This window comes from Pelodiscus sinensis, chromosome 1 (assembly GCF_052426305.1).
Source record: "Pelodiscus sinensis isolate ZL-2025 chromosome 1, ASM5242630v1, whole genome shotgun sequence".
NCBI classification, from domain to species: domain Eukaryota; kingdom Metazoa; phylum Chordata; order Testudines; family Trionychidae; genus Pelodiscus; species Pelodiscus sinensis.
In genome coordinates, this window is record NC_143052.1 from 114130204 (window position 1) to 114149401 (window position 19198).

General features: G+C 41.7%; 1 protein-coding gene across 8 annotated transcripts in view; it reads right to left on the reverse strand.

The window, feature by feature from the left end:
* Positions 1–19198, reverse strand: part of EPS8 (EGFR pathway substrate 8, signaling adaptor) — a 226504-nt gene that overhangs the window by 69849 nt on the left and 137457 nt on the right. For all 8 annotated transcript variants that reach the window (XM_089769524.1, XM_089769530.1, XM_089769528.1 and 5 more), the window contains one exon: positions 18513–18586. In XM_089769524.1, coding sequence (XP_089625650.1) covers positions 18513–18586 — 74 coding nt within the window. The remainder of the gene's footprint in view (positions 1–18512; positions 18587–19198) is intronic.

Sequence of the window (19198 nt, forward strand, 5' to 3'; positions counted from 1 at the left end):
GCTGTACAATCAACCAAATACCAGACTACTATGGATTACCAGAAGATACATTTAGGATGGGGGCACAAGGGCATATTCTATAAAAATCCCCATGATCTGCTCTAATTTTATTACGTAGTAACACCAATACAAATGTCCTTGACATTTAATACTTTAGTTTAATTGTTACTAATATTTTTGCTTTTGCAGCATATTATTTTCAGAAATGTTAAAAACCACACACATGCACCCCACAACACACTTAATAAACCATTTCTATTTCATTTGCTACCTTTGTTTTTTTGTTTGGATGATGATCTGAAGAAATAAAGTCCATCTGTTCCTAACAAAACAAGGGAATTAAAAAAGCAATGTCTGGTTTAACCCAACAGCTATAATTATTTCCATCCCAAAGGTGGCAGAGCAAAAGTCTTAACTTACTAGCTGTAAATGAATAATTGGATGTTGTGCAACAAGAAAGAAGACATGTAGAAAGAAAAAACCCCCACTATGTTCTGATTTACTGAAAGCTTGACCCATAAGGCTTTTTCAAACAGAAGGTTAAATAGATTATTGGTTTTGCTTTTACCAAATTAACCCGGGATAAGAAATTTTATATCTGCTGTAAGGGCTGTAAACCTCATCAATATTAAAATATACATTTCTGTTATACCTATAAATGAAAGAAATTATGACTTGCATGGTGGTTATGCTGCATCTCATTTAAGTTTATCCATGCCAACATGCAACTCTTCCAAAAGGTGGCCTATAACTTGTAGTGTCCACAACTGCTAAACACTTCAGTCTGAGTGCAAAGACAGCAGCTCCAAAAGTTTATCCAAAAGCAGCTCCATCCAACAGAAGAGGACAGCACTCCCAGTTGATGAGTTGCCATGTGAAATGTTTTCACCCACATAATCATTTATGTTGTTACTTCCTTACTTCCTTATATATATATATAAATAAATAAAAGGAAGTAACTGGTAGGAGCACGCACACACATGCAGAAAAGAGCTACCCCTCCCCCCAAAAAGACAAAGCTTCTGATAAAAATCCGAGAATTGTGAACAATGCTCACAAATACTATATTCATCACTCAACTATCCCCCTCCCATTACAGATCCAGTAGAGTTTGCTCCCCATTTTTTAGATATCTCCATAGGTTTGATGTTTGGCAGTGATTAACAGTGCTCTTTACTTCAATTATGAGGGGGCATTCTGAATTGCAATTATGAGGGGGCATATATTCTGGATTGGTGCTATTGTGCCTCTCAGGGTCCAGCTTCCAGCATAAATTAGCATGAGTCAGCAAAATAACTTTTCCCCTCTTGCAGGGACCTCAACTCCGAGAGCCTGTCACAACACTGCACTCCTTTGGCACCTGTCCTTCTAACTTCCATGTTATCATAGAATCAAGGGCTGTAAGAGACCTCAGGAGGTCATCGAGTTCAACCCCCTGCTCAAAGCAAGACCAAAACTAACTAAATCATCCCATCCGGGGCTTTGTCAAGCCGGGACTTAAAAACCTCTAGGGATGGAGATTCTACTACCTCCCTAGGTAAGCCATTCCAGTGCTTCACCACCCTTCTATTGAAATAGTTTTTCCTAATATCCAACCTAGACCTCCACCACTGGAACTTATAACCATTTGCTCATTCTGTCACCACTGAGAACAGCCTCTCTCCATCCTCTTTGGAACATCCCTGCCCCCTTTCAGATAGCTGAAGGCTGCTCTCAAATCCCCTCTCACTATTCTATACTTATCAACTATTGTCAGACTTCTGCACACAGAAAAGACTCTCTTTTGTATTTCCTTCACAGGTGGAAAAGTTACTCGTGTTTTTTTCTGGACATCAGAAGTTCCTCTTGCTCCAAAATTTTAAATCTTTTATGAAGGAAATTTTAAAAAAATAGTTCTAAGTTGATCAAAATATTTTGTTTCAACACTCCTGTTATGATGGTAATCTGTTAGTTTGCACTGTATTATATAAATTCATTTCAAAACAACTCTCCAACCCCAAATGTCTAATTCCAAAAATGTCAAATTAGGATGTTTAGACACTGTTGGAACTTGCTCTCCCGATTTTCTTTCTAAAAAAAAAATCCAGTGAAACTGACCCAATTTCACAAAATATTTTGAGTTCAAAAGAATTATGGATTTTGACAGAATGTAGTTCCGTCAAGATTCCTCCAGGTAGATCCATTTAAAAAACTGATTTAAAAAACATGCTCTTATTTTTGAAAATATTGGCCCAAATCTGCCCTTAACCAAAATCAAAGTAATAAATAATGTACAGGCAGTCCCCGACTTACGTCGGATCTGCACTTACGAACGGGACTTTCTCGCCCCGGAGGTCGGGGCGAGAAAGCCCCGTTCGTAAGCTGCTCCGGTGCCCCTGGTCTGCTGGAGACCATCTCCAGCAGACCAGGGGCACCGGGCGGGTTCCCGCGCTTCTGAGGCTTTGCCAGAGCAAAGCCTCAGAGGCGCGGGGAACCGCCACTACTGCCGCTTCAGTCTGGGTGCCTGTGGTCTGCTGGGGACGGTCCCCAGCAGACCACAGGCACCCGGACTGAAGCCGCAGCCGCGGGGGGGTCCTGCGCCTGGTCTAGCTGCGCCCCCCCCCCCCCCCCCAGGACCGTCCCCAGCAGACCACAGGCACCGGGACTGAAGCCGCAGCCGCGGCGGGGTCCCTCGCCTCTGAGGCTTTGCCAGAGCAAAGCCTCAGAGGCGCAGCACCCCGCTGCCGCTGCGGCTCTGCTCCCCGTGTCCCTGGTCTGCTGGGGGGGGGGGGCGCAGCTAGTGTGCGCCCCCCCCCCAGCAGACCAGGCTTTTGTTTTGGACTCTGGGGCAGAGCACTGGGCACTACTGGACCAACCCGGCAGCACCCCAGCTGCTCTGCCCCAGGTCCTGATTCAGCCGCTGCTGGTCAGTTTCAGCAGCGGCTGAATCAGGACGCCTGGGGCAGAGCAGATGGGGTGCTGCTGGGTTGGTCCAGTAGCACCGAGGAGTGGCGCTACTGGAGCAACCCAGCAGCACCCCAGCTGCTCTGCCCCAGGCGTCCCCAAGTCAGCTTCTGCTGAAACTGACCAGCGCTGACTACAGGAAGCCCCAGGCAGAGTTGCTCTGCCCCGGGCTTCCTGGAATCAGCTGCTGATCAGTTTCAGCAGCAGCTGACTTGGGGACGCCTAGGGTTCTTAAGTTGATTCTGTATGTAAGTCAGAACTGGCGGTCAGTTTCAGCAGTGTCTGAATCTGGACGCCAGTTCCGACTTACATACAGATTCAACTTAAGAACAAACCTACAGTCCCTATCTTGTACGTAACCAGGGGACTGCCTGTATATCCCATTTATTTTTAAAAAGCAAAACTTTCATTTGTGAGTGTTAGGGGTTAATTTTTCATTTTTTCACTGTTTTTCCTACAGTAATCCCCAGATAGGATTACTGCATCATTCTCTTCATAAAACTGCTCTTGAGGCCAATAACACTACATGATGTAAAAATACATTTCCTGCTTTGCAAGATGTATCAATTTTATTCTGTTTGATTAATACAAATCCTCTCTCCCATTTCATTAAGTCTACCATAAATTTCTTGGCTTTCAAATTAAATGTTTGAATGTTTCTTTAAGTGTTTTTTTAATCAAATAAATATTTAACAGAGTAAAAAGTATTTATAAAACATCCTTAATGCTGTTACGGAAGGACAGGAAATGTGGTATAATTAAAATAATTTTCTATCTGTGTCCTCTCTCACCCACCACACATGTGTACTGACAAATATCAGCTAATGAAAAAGAATAAGGAAAGCAATATCTAACTAAGAAATGTGGTTTGGTGAGAGTAAATATTGATATGTTTTTAATACTAACATTCTGCTGCAATAAGGTTAAAATTAATCTCCGTATAGAGGGAATGCACATAGATTGTGCAAGAGTGAAGTTCCATTTTTGTGACCAAAAATAGGTCTTAAAATAGCACATTCACTTTGTGAAAGTACATCTGCACAACAGTGTTATTTCAGAATAACTGGCATTATTCCAAAATAACACAAAGCCAGTCCCCGAGTTGTGAACGGTCGACTTACGACCGTTCGCAGTTATGACCAAAACTGTCGTAAATGGCGGACCCCGAGTTACGAATGCAATCTGCGCTTATGAACAGCACGGCCACATGTAACTCAATGGGGTCCGACTTACGAACAAACCGAGTTACGACCAATTTCTTGAGCTGGAGGACTTTTTACTCTGACTCCTGTAACCTTCATTTTATGAGAAGTAAGGGAAGTCAGAGGAAGAGTGCTCTTTCTTGGATTTTCTGCTGTGTCGACAGCGCCATAAGCTAAAATAAGCTATTTTGACTTAAGCTATGCAATTTATGTAGCTCAAGTTACGTAGCTTATTTTGGCTTTAGCCCTGCTCTGTAGACATGCCGTGATAGTCCTCCAGATAAAAGTCAATTTCAATCTAAATTTTCTAATATAAAGCATGTGAATACCTCATACTGTTCTATCTGCTTTTCTGCTTCTGATTTGGCTAATAGCACTTCCAGATACTTGGTTAAATGTTGTATAAAACACAGTAGAGTCTTAAATTTTTTGGCTTGTTTCTAAAAACACACTTCTGGAAACTCTTACAGCAGCTCCAAAAGACTGCCCATCACTTTTATTTGGTTCAAACCGTCCTGTTTTTCTGTCTAACACTAAATACTTATGATTCCCCGATGGGGGAATCATAATGGAATGGAACAGAATGGAAATCATACAGGAATGGAATTCAAATGCTGAAATTAAAGTGTCTAATTAATATTCGCTAGTATAATTTTGACAGCCAGGAGGGCCAACAGACTTGCTGGGGACCCAGCTCCTCACTCCTGGAAGTGGTGGGGCCTCAGGTAAAATAGGTGCTGGCCACCCAACAACTCTTCAACCACCCTGAGAGCCAGGCAGCGTTCTAGGGCTCTAGACACTGCCACTACTGCGGGGGGCTGGGGCCACTGCCGCCCCCTCACCTCCAGGCTCCCCATAGGGTCTGCCGACAGCCATACATCAACACGGAAGCATTTGCCTGCCTATTGAAAAATAGTTAAATAAAAATATTTGTCATTGTGATTCTTGAGAATGAACTATGGAAGTTGTTGATTTAATGAAAGTTAGCATTTTTCCCTTTATGCTTTCACCCTCCATTTTAATCACCCTGTTTTCCCAGGTCCATCTCATCAGATCCCTCCATGCATGAAGAGAATTATTAAGGCTCTGCACCAGGCACAGCCAGATAGAATTAATATAAGTGTCAAAACCATTGAGTTTATTCTATTTAAGCAGAATTTTTTTTAAATCACATTTATAGCCCAAACACTAAGCTTGTAGAAATGCAGTTTTGCACCAGTACCACAGGTAATTTAAACTGTTGAAATGCCTAAACCAATAGATACCTACAATATTTCTTTTTCTGATAGTAAGGGAAAGGAAAAAATCCACAGATTTAAATCAAACCATTAATTATGCTCCACAGCTGAAGAAATCTTCTCAAAAAGAATTATAACAGCACAGATCTAAAAATCAAATGATGTGGCAAGGCAGAAAAATTAACTCTAATAAAATTTTTGTACCACTATACGCAGCGTGGGCTCTGAATGTCTAGGAGATTCATTATTCTAGTGTAGGCAGATGCTTACACTACATTCACCACCATAGTCCCAGAGTGCTTACTGTAAGAGAAAAACAGAAACCCAGGAGTGGATGGGAAAAACGGAACGGCTTTATTGCCCACATATGTTTACCCCAGACATTCAACACAACATCCGAGTGGCCACAGATTAGCAACAATTACACCCTTTTATCTATTTTAGTATGTTAATTTACACATCTATCACTACTTTCCCTAAAACCTTATTTAGTAATGTTAACTCCTATACAATGAATATTAATAAGTAGGTGATGAATACCATGATACCCGTCCATTTGTTGTTTACGGGTTTTTAGTTGAATCAGCATTACATGCTGTCTTAATCAGCAGCTTATAGGGAGGGGGAAAGAGCTTCCACCCTGAAAATGTTTTCACAGACAAGTGCAAAGACAAAACAAGACACTGTTCAGTACAACCATCTTCCAAGGCTGCCAGGACAAAGGGGAAAAATATGTTTAAAGGGCAATGGCAATGCCTATTCTTGCTAGACCCCCTTATCCATTGATGTATAGTCATCTCAGATCTTTACATATCCCAACACCTACCTGAATTCCTGTCTGCTACTATCTTCTCAAATACCCATTAGAACACTGGTTAAGACAGGTTTGTACTTCTTCCTGTGATCCAGACTTATTTACAGTTATCTATGCCTTTGGAAACTCTATTATTGTTGTCAGTTCTCTGGAATTTCCTGTGATTTTTTGCTCCAGTTGCAGACAGTCTTGTGATGATGAGAAAAGGTGCAGCCTTCATATTATTTTGGGGAAGCAAAGAGAGACGGAAAGATTTTTCTACACTATGGCTTGTAACTCAGCAGAAGGCACATAACTTCAAGCCCAAAGACTCAGACTTCTAGACCTAGCTCACTCACTGACTGCTGTTAATACTTTTGTGCCCTTCACAACACTTACTATGAACCAAAAAGTTTCATAGTTTAAGGGATAATTATCATATATCAGTTTCACAGCTAAGACAAGCGAGAGTTTTCACAAGATCCCTTCAGGTGGAGCTGTGAATACTACTCAGATCTCTAATATTACCACCACATGTCAACCACTTTGCCATGCAGTCTTTCAGAAGGAACTTGAAAAAATTAGATGCTTGTGCCACTCACATTGTGTGGCTCTGTGTCACCCTCTAGTGGCTAGACTACACATAGAGATGATGATAATTCGGCTATTGCTTTCATACTAAGATACATAATGTTCTTGAGCTCAGGTGGTAAAGGTTCATATTTTTACCTATAAAGGTCCCTGGCTCCATTCCGACAGAGAAATCCAACAAGAATGACGTTACATTTGGCTAGGCTTTCTGTAACCCTAAGGAAATGCATCTGACGTGCATCTGACGAAGTGGGTCTTTGCCCACGAAAGCTTATGCTCCTACACTTCAGTTAGTCTATAAGGTGCCACCGGACTCCTCGTCGCTTCCTAAGGAAATGTTTAGCTTACAGAGCCAGAAACAGAGCCGTAGCGGGGTTTGGTCCCAGCCTGAGCCAGGACTGAGCCAGCTGCCTTCCGCTATTGACTAATCGAGTAGTCGATAAAAATTCTATTAAAATAACTGCATTTTAACACCCCTAATCCTGACTTCCTCCCAGGATTAGAGAACAGCAGAACCAAGCTGGGTCCAATGTCTACAGCTGACACTGAAGAGCTCTGTGTAGCAACAGAAGGATGGATTCAAACACTCCTGATGACCCATGTAAGGATGAAAAAAAGAAGTATGGATAAAAGTTAACAAAGTCCTCTGGAACGACTGATGAGGTGTAACTGGCGAACTCTAATGATCACTGGTGAGGCCTCAGAGGGAGTACTGTGTCCATTTCTGGGGGTTATATCTTAAGAAAGAGGGAATAATTGGAAAGAGTCCAGCAAAGAGAAACAAAAAAAAAAATGGTATTACAAACCCAACCTCTAAGGAAAGGTTAAAAAACTTCAGCATGTTTACTCATAAGAAAAGTATATTCAGAAGGGACCTGAAGCAAGTCTTCAGATATATTAAGGACTGTTATAGAGGACAGTGATCAACTGGTCTCCTACTCCACTGAAAGAAGGACAAGAAATAATGGACATAATGTGCAGCAAAGGAGATTTAAGTTAGATATTAGGAAAGTCTACCAGAGTAGTTAAGTTCTGCAATAGGTTTCCAAGGGAGTTTGTGGACTCCCATACCTGAAGGTATAAGAACAGATTAGACAGACATCTGTCAAAGGTGGCCTAGGTTTTCTTGATCTGGCCTCAGTGCAAGAGACTGGACTCGTGAGCTCTCAACACCCCTTCCAGCTTTAATGTTCTATAACACTATGTTGTGCTAGTATTTGTTCTACTATTGTATTTTCATGACTTGTATTTGATTAATGGCAGCTGTCTCTTTAAGAACAGGGTGTGGCAAACTACCTGATTCTCAAAGCGGTGAAGAGGAGGTGGTGTCTACATAATCTCCAAAAAGATCAGAACTGCATTCAAGATCAAGCCTCATTCTCAAAGGTGTAACTTATGTGGGACTTTACCCCGATGGTGGTACTGATAATGGAAGGTATGTTTTCTTTTAAAGGATGTGTCAGTTTGGTTAATTATGGCTTGATGTACATAAAAAATAAATTATTCATGTATTAAACAAAACCCAGTACAGGTATAAATATTAAGCATTGTACAGTGACACCTTTTTTATCCAGCACTCTGTTAACCAGAAAACTTTGTTAACCAGCACTGTCCCCAGACACAATACTATTACATCTTCAGGTGCACAGACCTGGCTTGGTTTACCATGATTGGTTTAATTTTTTATTTAAGAAGTACTAATCATCTTTAACTCAAAATAGAAATGTGAGACCAACTGCTTCACACTACAAAACTACCAATGTTAAAAACCTGAGTTTTACTATTATTGTCCATTGTTTTTTCCTAGGTTGATGGGACCCTCAGATAACCGGAATTTTTAGATAACCGAATACCCTAATCCCCAAGCATGCCGGATAACACAGGTTTTACTGTATATATCTATACCATGCCTAGCTCTAACAGATGCCTGGACCTGGTTGTGACTTCTTAAAGCTTATTACTACAGGGTACATTTTAAAAGCCTTCCAAGTCTTTGCTTTGCATTAAGCACCGAAAAATATGAAAATTCACAAGCAATTTGATCCCTACCCCTGAAGCATCAGCACAATTTATTATGACAGTTCTTTAAGTATAAAACACATGGTTTACTTAGGTGTCCTAAAGAAAAACAGAAATTTCAGACTTTGAAAGAAAGTATGTTTCCTTATGAGGTACACAATTTATCATGTACCATCAACTGAATTTTGCAAGAGAATGTCATTTTTTGTCATCACTCACTAGCAAATACCCAGTGCGTCATCACTCCTGGCTCCAATCTCCATATTTCCGTAACATCCAGTCACAAGCAGTTCCTCAGAAGACAGATGGAGAAGATAACTTTAGAATAACAGATTAAGAGATCAGCAGAAAAGATTAAGGGGTCAAAGTTCATTTCAGAGGCAAAGGTCAGAAATATTAAAGATATATAGGCCATTTTTTCTCTGAGTTACCTGACAGCTCATTTTGAAGAAGAAAATATACACCAGAGGCAGCTCTTTAGAGCAGTGTTTCTCAAACTGTGCTCAACGGAGCCCCTGGGCTCCGCGAGACATCTCCAGGGGCTCTGCGAGGTTGACAAACTGGAAACATCAATAGGTACAACACACACAATCAGTGGACCGCAGGGGCTCCACATAAATTTTTACACATGTAAAGGGCTCCGGAGAACCGCTGCTTTAGAGAAATGGAAGGTCCAGGCAGTAAAGGAGTTGAAAATGAAGAGGTCACTGACACAGAAAAGGCCACGGCACTAGTAAATCAGAAGTCATGTAAATGTGAGTGATAGTGAATAAGTGTTCACATCACAAATTCCCTTCACAATTGGAACAAAATTGTTCATGGTCTCAGATGAAAGACAAAGAAAAGACTGAACAGTCTACTCTACAGAGGTGGCCCCTCTACAGGTAGGTCTTCACTGCAAGTTAATCTAAGCTTGTACCTGAGTTTTAGCCCAATTTAGTAAATCCCTACTATCCACACTTGCAAAACTTCTGATACAGCTTGGAGGTATTTAAGCCCAGACTAATTGACAAGGCTGGGAATATACATTAGGTTTAACTCTGGCTGGTACCGGTCTATTCGCAATGACGATATAGGCAAAAAATACTTCTGTACAACCTACACAAATGTAATGGTAGCCCTCTTATGTCTTTCCCACAGTTCCCCCTTGAAAACAGATAATGTTTTCCTTCCATTGACACAACTGACTGGGAAAGAATCCTTAAATGTCCCAGCACAAAGAACTCTCGGCAGTGCTCTTAGACACACAAAGGCAAGAGCAGAAACAGTGAGGACACAGTAACATGGGCTAGGGTTTGCTGTTGGGTTAAGACTCATGTGCCAATCACTCAGGCTAACGATGCAGAAAGACAGACTGAGCCAACTTTGTAAGACAATGTGAAGAAGCTCATTCTGCCATAATAAGGCCCAGTATCAGGAGGATGGGCAGTGACACACGTGAAATCAATATCTTACCAGAACAGGAGAGGGTGGGGGGCAGGAAAGGGAAAGGATTACAACTCCCTACCCTAACTCCTGCTCTTGTATGGAGCTGCATATTCTCTGTATGACATAGATCTGTACAGCTGCAGCCCCAGCTGACAGGCAGGGCTGGGAGGAGAGAGGGAAGGGGGAGGGCTTGTGGTCCTTCCCTGCTAGGAGGGGCAGCAGGAAAAAGGAGCAGGACATTGGCAGCTCCTCCTCCTGCCCTTTGGCAGGGTTGCTACTGTACATAGGGAGCTGGAGAAGAGATAGCGCCTTAAAAGGGCAGAGGGGTGAGGCTAAGGGTTGGGTACAGCCATGACAGAAGCAGCTTGGGGCTATCAGCTCCTCTTGGGTCTTTCTGGCACACCATACGGGCAATAGATGGCTTAGTGGTACAGCATAACATACTGACCTACTTGCACTACTGAGAATGGGAGGAAATCAATTCAGTGAAAACCTGCCAATTGCACTTAAACACACATCAAATGCCTTGGATAAAGAGAAATGCCATCAGTATTTTTATATGAACACTGCAAATGTTAAATATCAGGACTTTCTAGAGGAAATACTGTAAATACTGGGATAATGTTAGCTAAGGCAACTGTCAATTGTTACCAAATAATCACTGTCAAGAAACAGCTTCTAGGTATTAACATCAGACACAAATCTATCTGGGTATTACCAGGATGATATTTTCAATAAATAAGAGTCTAAGCATGATGCTTTCAACAAATATTTAGAAGGTGGGCACGCATATTTCCACTGATACTCAATGAGATTTAGGCTTCTAAGGATGTATCTAGCCTGCACTGTAACTCAAAAGAAGAGACGCAATTCGAGTGATGCAAATTGCATATCTTATTTCAATGCTATTTCGAAATAGCTTATTTCGTCATTTGGCACCATCTACTTAGCACCAAATTTTGAAATAAAGTGCTATTCCTCTTCGTAGAACAAGATTTACGGGGACATCAGAATATTGGGCTTTCTGTGAAGACACGGGATAGCTATTTTGGGATATTCTGGTATCCCAAAATAGCATTGCAGTGTAGATGTACCCTAAGTGTCTAGCTCACGCCTGAAAATAGGACATTGGCATATTTGAAAATTTTGCCTTTCTAGATAACACTTAAGCAAGATACACATCGACTAAGCATGGTCGGGAATACCCACAGCAATTTTTTAGCTTCTCCCTTTGTGGAAAAAAAGAAGAAGAATTCAATGAATGTAGTGTCTGTTTCTGACGGGACAAAGCCAGGGACAAAGGCTATGGCTAGGATAATTACAAAAAGCAACTGAAACACTGAAATAAAAGTAAAATTTTTCCTCTCTCTTCCACCTGCTAAAACATCCTTTACCAGTCAAAAAGGGAGAACATGGTAGAGCTAGTGGTTTATAACTTTTCATTAGAGGGCCCTAAAAAAATTTCAAATGGAAGCATAGACTCTTTTAGAAATCACAGTCTGGGGAGTTCAAGGGATCCGTGGACCACAGGTTGAAAATCACTGTTGTGGACACATGCTGGAAGCACCTGGATGGTACTACAGTTACTAAAAATATAATAAAATAATCTACATTGCTTTTAAAAGATTCCAGATACAGACATTCCTGCCACTTTTTTTTTCCAATTTGCATATTTTTGCTGGAATTGATGGACAGCCCTAGAGACAGAAAATATAAAGCATAGGTAGTAAAGAGAGGGAATTTCTCTCAAGGGCCTGTCAAAGTTTCTTGACTCTGGCCTGCAAGACAGTTGATTCTTCAAGTCATTCAAACCTAGGCAACTGCAGTTCAGTGACTCATTTTACATGGGCTACCAAGTAGCAATTATATGATAACTGTCAGTTAATACTAATCTGGGCTTGATTCTAAGATATTTAGAGATGAAAGGCTCTTCTGCCCATCTCTAATCACACATTCACCCACACAGTTCCTATTTTTTTCATAAATGAAAATTCCATACCTGAAATTATCTATTGTGTTTAAAATAAAAACTCAGTAAAAAACACAGCACTTCAAGACAAAGAACAGTCTACATTTGTAGATAATTATGCTAATTCTGCTACACTTCTTAGTTTAAAACGAGTGGATAAAATACAGAGCTGGGAAGATGGCCAGAAGAGTAAAACTGTGTCCTTGTCACATACATATTCTATCTATAGAAACTTTGCTCAACTTTTTTCTTCCTGGGTTTTCCTACCCACTTCCAAATGTTGTAATTATGTGTGATTTGTTTGTTCAGCAAGTCATACAAGATTCCAGTTAAAAAAGGATCACTAAGGAATACAGTGTTGAAATAAATCCGAGAATTGGAAAGGACCTCAAGAGGTCACAGCAGGATCAAAAGAGGAATTATATTTGAATTATGTTGATACAAGCACAGAAATGCAGGGCTAAAATAGACCTTAAAAAGTCATCCCTGAACTGAAGCAAGACTGAGTAAACCAGACCATTCTTAAGAGGCATTTGCCTAAAATCCTCCAGCGATGAGATTCCTCAGCTACCTTGGATCCCTATTCCAGAACTCAACTATCTTTATAGTTGAAAAGATTTTCCTAATATCTAACTTCAATCTCTGTACTTGAAAAACCACTGATCACCATTGCTCTTATAACAGCCTTTAATGTATTTGCTAGGTGAAAAAAGAAAACTGAGGGGGAACCTTTCTAGACTAAACATACTCAGATTTGTTCAACCTTTCCTCAGAGGTCAGCTTTTCTAAAACTTTTATAATCTTTCTTCCTCTCCTCCAGAGGCTCCTAGTTCAACCACATCTTTCCTAACATGTGCCACGTAGAATTAGGAATGTTAACATGCAGACAACTACACAACTTATTGATTAATCGTGTCGGCTGCACCCATTCCTCTCCCTCCTTGCTTCCTCTGTATCAGAGATGGGGGGGGGGAGGGGAAAGACAGGAGCCAGCTTTTAAGTCAGCTCCCCATGAGCACCCAATCCACCTGCCCCCCACCCCCATGCTGCTGCCTCTAATAAGAGCGCGTGAGAAGCCAGCTTTCAAGCCAGCTCTCCCACGTGTGCCAGCTCCCTGGATCCACCTTCCCATCCCTTTGCTGTCTCCTACAGCGTGGGGCAGCACGGGGAGCTGGTTTTTAAACTAGCTCCCCTCATGGACCAGCTCCTGCCTGCCACCCTGTGCTGCAGCCTACCACAGAGCTCATCTTCCTCCTAATTTTCTCCATGCACACACTGTCTGACTCTGCTTGCCTGCCACTCTCCTCAGTGTTTTATCTACTATTACCTACATCTTCTTTTCTTTCATCTTTGTAAGACATTTCAAACCAAAGAGTGGGCAAAGAAACACACGTAGCAAACACTTTTCCTTTCAGTTTGTTACTTAGTTGCTGGTCCCATAAAACTCCTGTCACGTTTTTCACTGCTGCCCAGTCCCAGCCATACTGGATGGCTCTTCTCAATATCCAGATTGCTGCTATGCACATGTACTTCCTTAGTGTACACACTTTTCTTTCTTCACCTTCACCCAACAGTCTTCTTCCACTTAAGTACTTAAATAACCTCCTTTTACAGCTCTTGCTAAGCGTAACTCATTTTGTGCCTTAGCCTGATTTTACCTCTTCCTACCTCTATTTTTTTTGTTCTCCTCCTTCCATGTTTAACATTTCATGGACATTAAAGGATTCTGGTGGAGCATACTGTCCTCTCACTATTCTTCCTATCTTTCCTTTGCATCGTGACAGCTTTCTGTTGTATCCTTCATACTGTTTAACTGAAGAAACTGCCAGGCCTTCTGAACTTCTTTATCCCTTCCATTCTTTATTTTTCCAGTAGAGTCTGCCTATAAGTTCTCTGAATGTGTTGAAGTTTGCTTGTGAATTCCTTTGTCCTCATTCTGCTGTTCTCACTCCTTCCTCTCCTTAGAGCCATTGAACTTACCATTTCATGCTGACTTTCACTCAAATTGCCTTCCATCTACAGGCTCATTAGCAATTCCTTCCTACTGGTCAGCATCAAGTCTGAAATGGCTGCCTCCTGGTTATTTCTGACTTTAAAAAAAATAAGTCCCTAATACAGGTTGGACCCCCCTGGTCCAGCATTCTGGGGCCAGACCAATTCCGAATGAAGGAATTTGCTGGATCAGGGGAGATTCCCGTTGCACTGTCCTCTCAAGAAACTGACCCTCCCTCTGCTCCAACCCCACTGACACTGGGCTCCAACACTGTTGATACAGGGCTTGGGCTCAGCATGCTGCTGCCAGCCAGCTGGGTTCTCTTGGAATGGAGCTCCCCAGCCACCATAGCCCTGCTTCTGCCCCACCCGGACGAGACTTCTCAGGGACCAGGCTCAGTAGCTACCCCACTCTTGTCCCACCCGGGGCTTCCCAGGGACTAGGTTCTGCAGCTGCCTCACTGCTGCCATGCCTGGCCAGGGCTTCCCCAGGGACGGGGCTCACCGGCTGCTGGACATGCCTCTGCTCCCACGCCCCGCCAGGGCTCCCCTGGGATGGGGCTCCGTGGCTGCCTTGCTGCTTGCACGCCAGGACGGGGCTCCACAGGGACGGGGCTCACCGGTCCTGCTGCTGCCCTGGCTGGCCAGGGCTCTCAGGGGCCAGAGCTCACCCATCTAATGGAAGGGCTCCCCTCTGCTAGACTCCATAACTGCCTTGCATTCCCGGGCACCAGGGCTCTCTGGTCCAGCAACATCTGTGATCTTGCTGGACCAGGGAGTACAGGACTTAAAAGGTTCAACCTGTATATTCCAAGAACTTGGCAGGTGTTTTTTTTTTTTTAATTTTGTTTTGCTGTATTATTGTTACAACAGATGCCAAGGTAATTCAAGGGCCTCATGAGTACCAGAACTTGTGTTTTTTAATTTTTCTGTTTGTTCTAGAAATGCCCCATCCATCTCCTTTTTTTCTGATTGGGAGGTGTCTACTACAGACCACCCTCCTCTATTTTTTTTAACCTTTTATCTTTATCCAGAGACTTTCAACTGGTCTGCCTCAAACCTCCTTCTGTACATCAGAAGACTTGATTTATTTTTTACACAATATTTAGACTTTTATACCACTGCTCAATATTTAAACAGCACATTTAATTCTATATTTAGAATTGTTCTTGCTAATTTAATCGTACTTTTAAATGAAGCTTCTAGTGTTTCTTAACAGCCAGTCTCCTGCCAATATATTTTCAATATTTTCTATTTATGTTAATTTACAGTCATTTATAGAAAGCATATTTACACTAATAACAGAAAAATACCACAATACCTCCACCCCTCAGCATGAGTAGGCAAAACTAAAATCTCCATACTAGTCCTTGTCTTTCAATACCCACAGAGGAAATCGGAGTAAACCATTTCCAGAGTGCCTCACGGCACCTTTCACAACCCACGATTCTAATCAAACAATAAAATCCTACCACTCCTGAGGGAGAAGTTGGACTACCAGCATGTACCATGCTGAACATCACTTAAATGGAAACTAATAGCATATATGCTCTCATATCACTGCTATGGGATTATCAAAATTCTTTAGAGACTGGACATTGTGGTATACTGAGAACTGTTAAAATTGTAAGCTGTCAGTTTAAACTTCAAGGGTTTTTCCTGATCTTGCTTGGAGGATAAGGAGTTCTATAAGGAAACATGTTACCTAGGTAGGGTTACCAGATGGTTGAAACAAAAATACCGAACATTCCCCCCTTCCTTCCCCCCAAAAAAAACACACTGCGAAAAAATTCTGTTGAAGAAAAAGAAGGGGGGAGACCAAAGTTGGGGGGGGAAGGACTCCAAGACTTATTGAGCAAAATAAATAAATAAATAAAAATAAAACAGCATTAAAACAGCTTGTCCCCTTTAAGAGTGAGTTTAGGGGAGCGGTTGAGCACTAAGACCCAGGGGAGTCATTGCTTCCCCTTTGTCTTTTTGCCAGCAGCCATTTTGTGCCGGCAGCCTTGCGGAACCAGGTAAGCATGGGGTCTGGGGATGTTTGGGGCCAGCGAGGACTCGGGGGGGGGGGGGAGGGAAAAGGAGGGGAGGCCGGGTGCTGAGTGTTTGTAGGGTTGCCAGGTGCCCGGCATTTGCGCCTCCTGGCCGGGGGAAAAAAATCAGAACATACCGGACATCTTAGGTATCCGGTATTTTCTTTTTTCTTTTCTTTTTTTTTTAATTTTTTTTTTACTGGACAGGAGGTGAAAATACCGGACTGCCCAGGTATATACCAGGCACCTGGCAACCCTAGATCTAGGGATACAAGCAGTTAGTCTACAGAAAACCAATTTATACTAAATGGAGCGAGTTGTGCCTCTGTTTTAAGAAACAGACTGTTTTTTCTCTCTATGTTTTTGGGTTTGTATCTGTTCTGGTTGTGAAATCTAAGAAATAAAGTAGTGTTGCACTGCATTCTTCCAGCAAGGGGTCTTCATCTAAATTCTCAGTGTATTCCATGAACGTAATGGAAAGAAACTTCTTTCTTAAAGTGACATCTGATAGAGACACATGCAGTAATCAAACTATCCATTTGCCTTCAGAAGATGAAAATTATGGCTTTACCATAATCTAATCCTGGGGCAACAAAAGAGCCTTGGTATTCCAAACCTCATGCTTACACTAGTATATGAAACATGCCAGCTGAACTGATTTTGGAGACATGTATTATTATAAATGGCTCCTCTGCCAACATCCTAACATTTTATAGGAAAAACCTTTTTATTAGTCATTTGCAGAACCAGAAAGCTGGGAGAAAACCCTATATTATCAATACTACGTGGCCTTTATTCAGGACAAAGTCAAAGAGAGAAAAATAAAGATTTTTCCCCCTCCACATATAGTACCAATAGTCTCTCAGAAGAACTATACCTTCAAACATTTTTTTCAGAACTGTTGTAACATACTTAGTCATGTGGCTAGTATGTTTTGATTTTACCTTCCAGAAAGAGTTAATAGGAAATTCAAAAGGACTAGGGTAAGACTTCACACCCTTAAGCCAAACAGTAAAGCCAATTGTAGACAACCACCTCCATCCCACCCTTAGCACATGAGAAGAACTAAAGATAAATTGTGTACAACAACAACAAAGTTGAGGACATTTAGATACCAAGGTGATTGTCACATTAGAAATATGTAAGAGAAGGACTGCGTAGCACAGGATAAGAGGTACCTAGGTATAGCATGGAGTTGTCATAGCACTTCAGAGAAAAGAAAATATACTTGCTTGCTATGGAAGGCAGTATTCTACATAGCATTGTCTAAAAATATGTTTTATCCTCACAAACTCTGGGTTTGACAATAGAGATAGATAACAGTGATTATATGAGAGAGAGCCTGAGAGAGATCTACACAAATTTCTAAGGAAGGACTTAGTTAAAAGCTGTTCACTTGGCTTCCTCAAGCCACCATACTGTTTTCCACTGATCCATTTATACACAGAGTTAACTTCTTTAACTAGAACACGTCAGTCAAATATCAGTCTTATAGAACAATGCAAAAGGTATAACAATGATCCAGGATTGAGTATTAACGCCTGTAAAACCCATCTCCTTTTTCTTGGGAAAAAAATCATTAAGTAAGGTTAGGCAATGCCCCCCTGAAATATTTACTGCTTTAGGGATCAGGCAGTTCTTGGAGGAGAGTTCTCTATATAATCTAGGGATGGGAAAAAAATAAGACACAGAAAGACTGACTTGTTCAAAATTACCAAGCAATGCAATTACAGCACAGGGAATAGATCCAGACTCTAAGTCCCCAACTCTAACCACTAAACCATAATCCAAAGGAGACAGATGTTGAGCCTATTAACCTTGACAGAGTTTCTTTATATATCCATGGTAGTCAGTCCCATTATATAACAATGCTTTTCTTCAGCTTCTTCCATCCAAACAACAAAGAACTTTCCATGCAGTAAATGATTAATCCTAATGCTACCTCTGAGAAGCAGATATACAATCTTGCCTTTTTGCAAATGGTGAAACTGAGAAGTAGAAAGATTAAGTGGTAGTAAAAAAGGTTGTAGGACATCTGAGAATACACCCAGATCTCCTGATTCCCTCATGTGCCTTGGCTATTCGTCAATCCATTATTGCAATAAAAGCTGTAAGAATAGTGACTTATTAAAGGTAAGCAGTTAGAAGCCTACTTTATATTAACAAAATGTTCTCTAGCACACTTAGCACTATTTCAAATACACATCAGTTTCAAATGAATAGTAAATATATTTATAAATATTTCCAACACTTTAAAAGTCACTCTTGAAATGACAGATCCAGAAAGTGTTAAGCAAGACTTACCATAAATAGCCTTTGCACTTGCTTTCGAGCTTTGTTCCCTATCTGCCTGAGCAAATGTCGGTGACCCATATCCACTAGAAGAAAAGGTGTGTGGTTAGTCTATTCATAGATTTAAATACTGTAAGTATTTGGGTTTTGTACAAAAATTCAAATACACTCTCTCTCTCTCTCTCTCTCCCTCCCTCCCACAGGGATCTCAAACTCATTGCCTATCAGCCATCTATGGCCCAGACTTTTTCACAATCCAACCCAGGAGCCCTTGCTGCCAGAGGAGAGGTGCCTGTACCTCTCCCCCAAACCCTACTCTTCTCTTCCCCCCAGCAATCCCCAGTGCTTGCTGCATCCCTTTGAGAAGGGGGGGGAGGATTGGAGGATAGGATACAGTGGTGTAGAAAACGGGAAGGAAAAGAAAGGGGCAGGGCATGGAGGTTGGGGGTGGACACCTCCTTACCCCCACCCTTCAGCCAAAGGGATTCCTGGGCTGGATTGTGAAAATACTCAGGGCTTGCAGGCAGTGAGTTTAAGACCCTTGATCTAGTCTGCCTTCTACAGGTTATAGAACGTCCCCAAAATAATTTCTGTTTGAACTAGAGCACATCTGTTAGAACAACATCATAAATACCAGAAAGAATTTGGGTTTTGGTGGGATTTTCTTCTTTTCTTATATGCTTAACACACCACTGCTT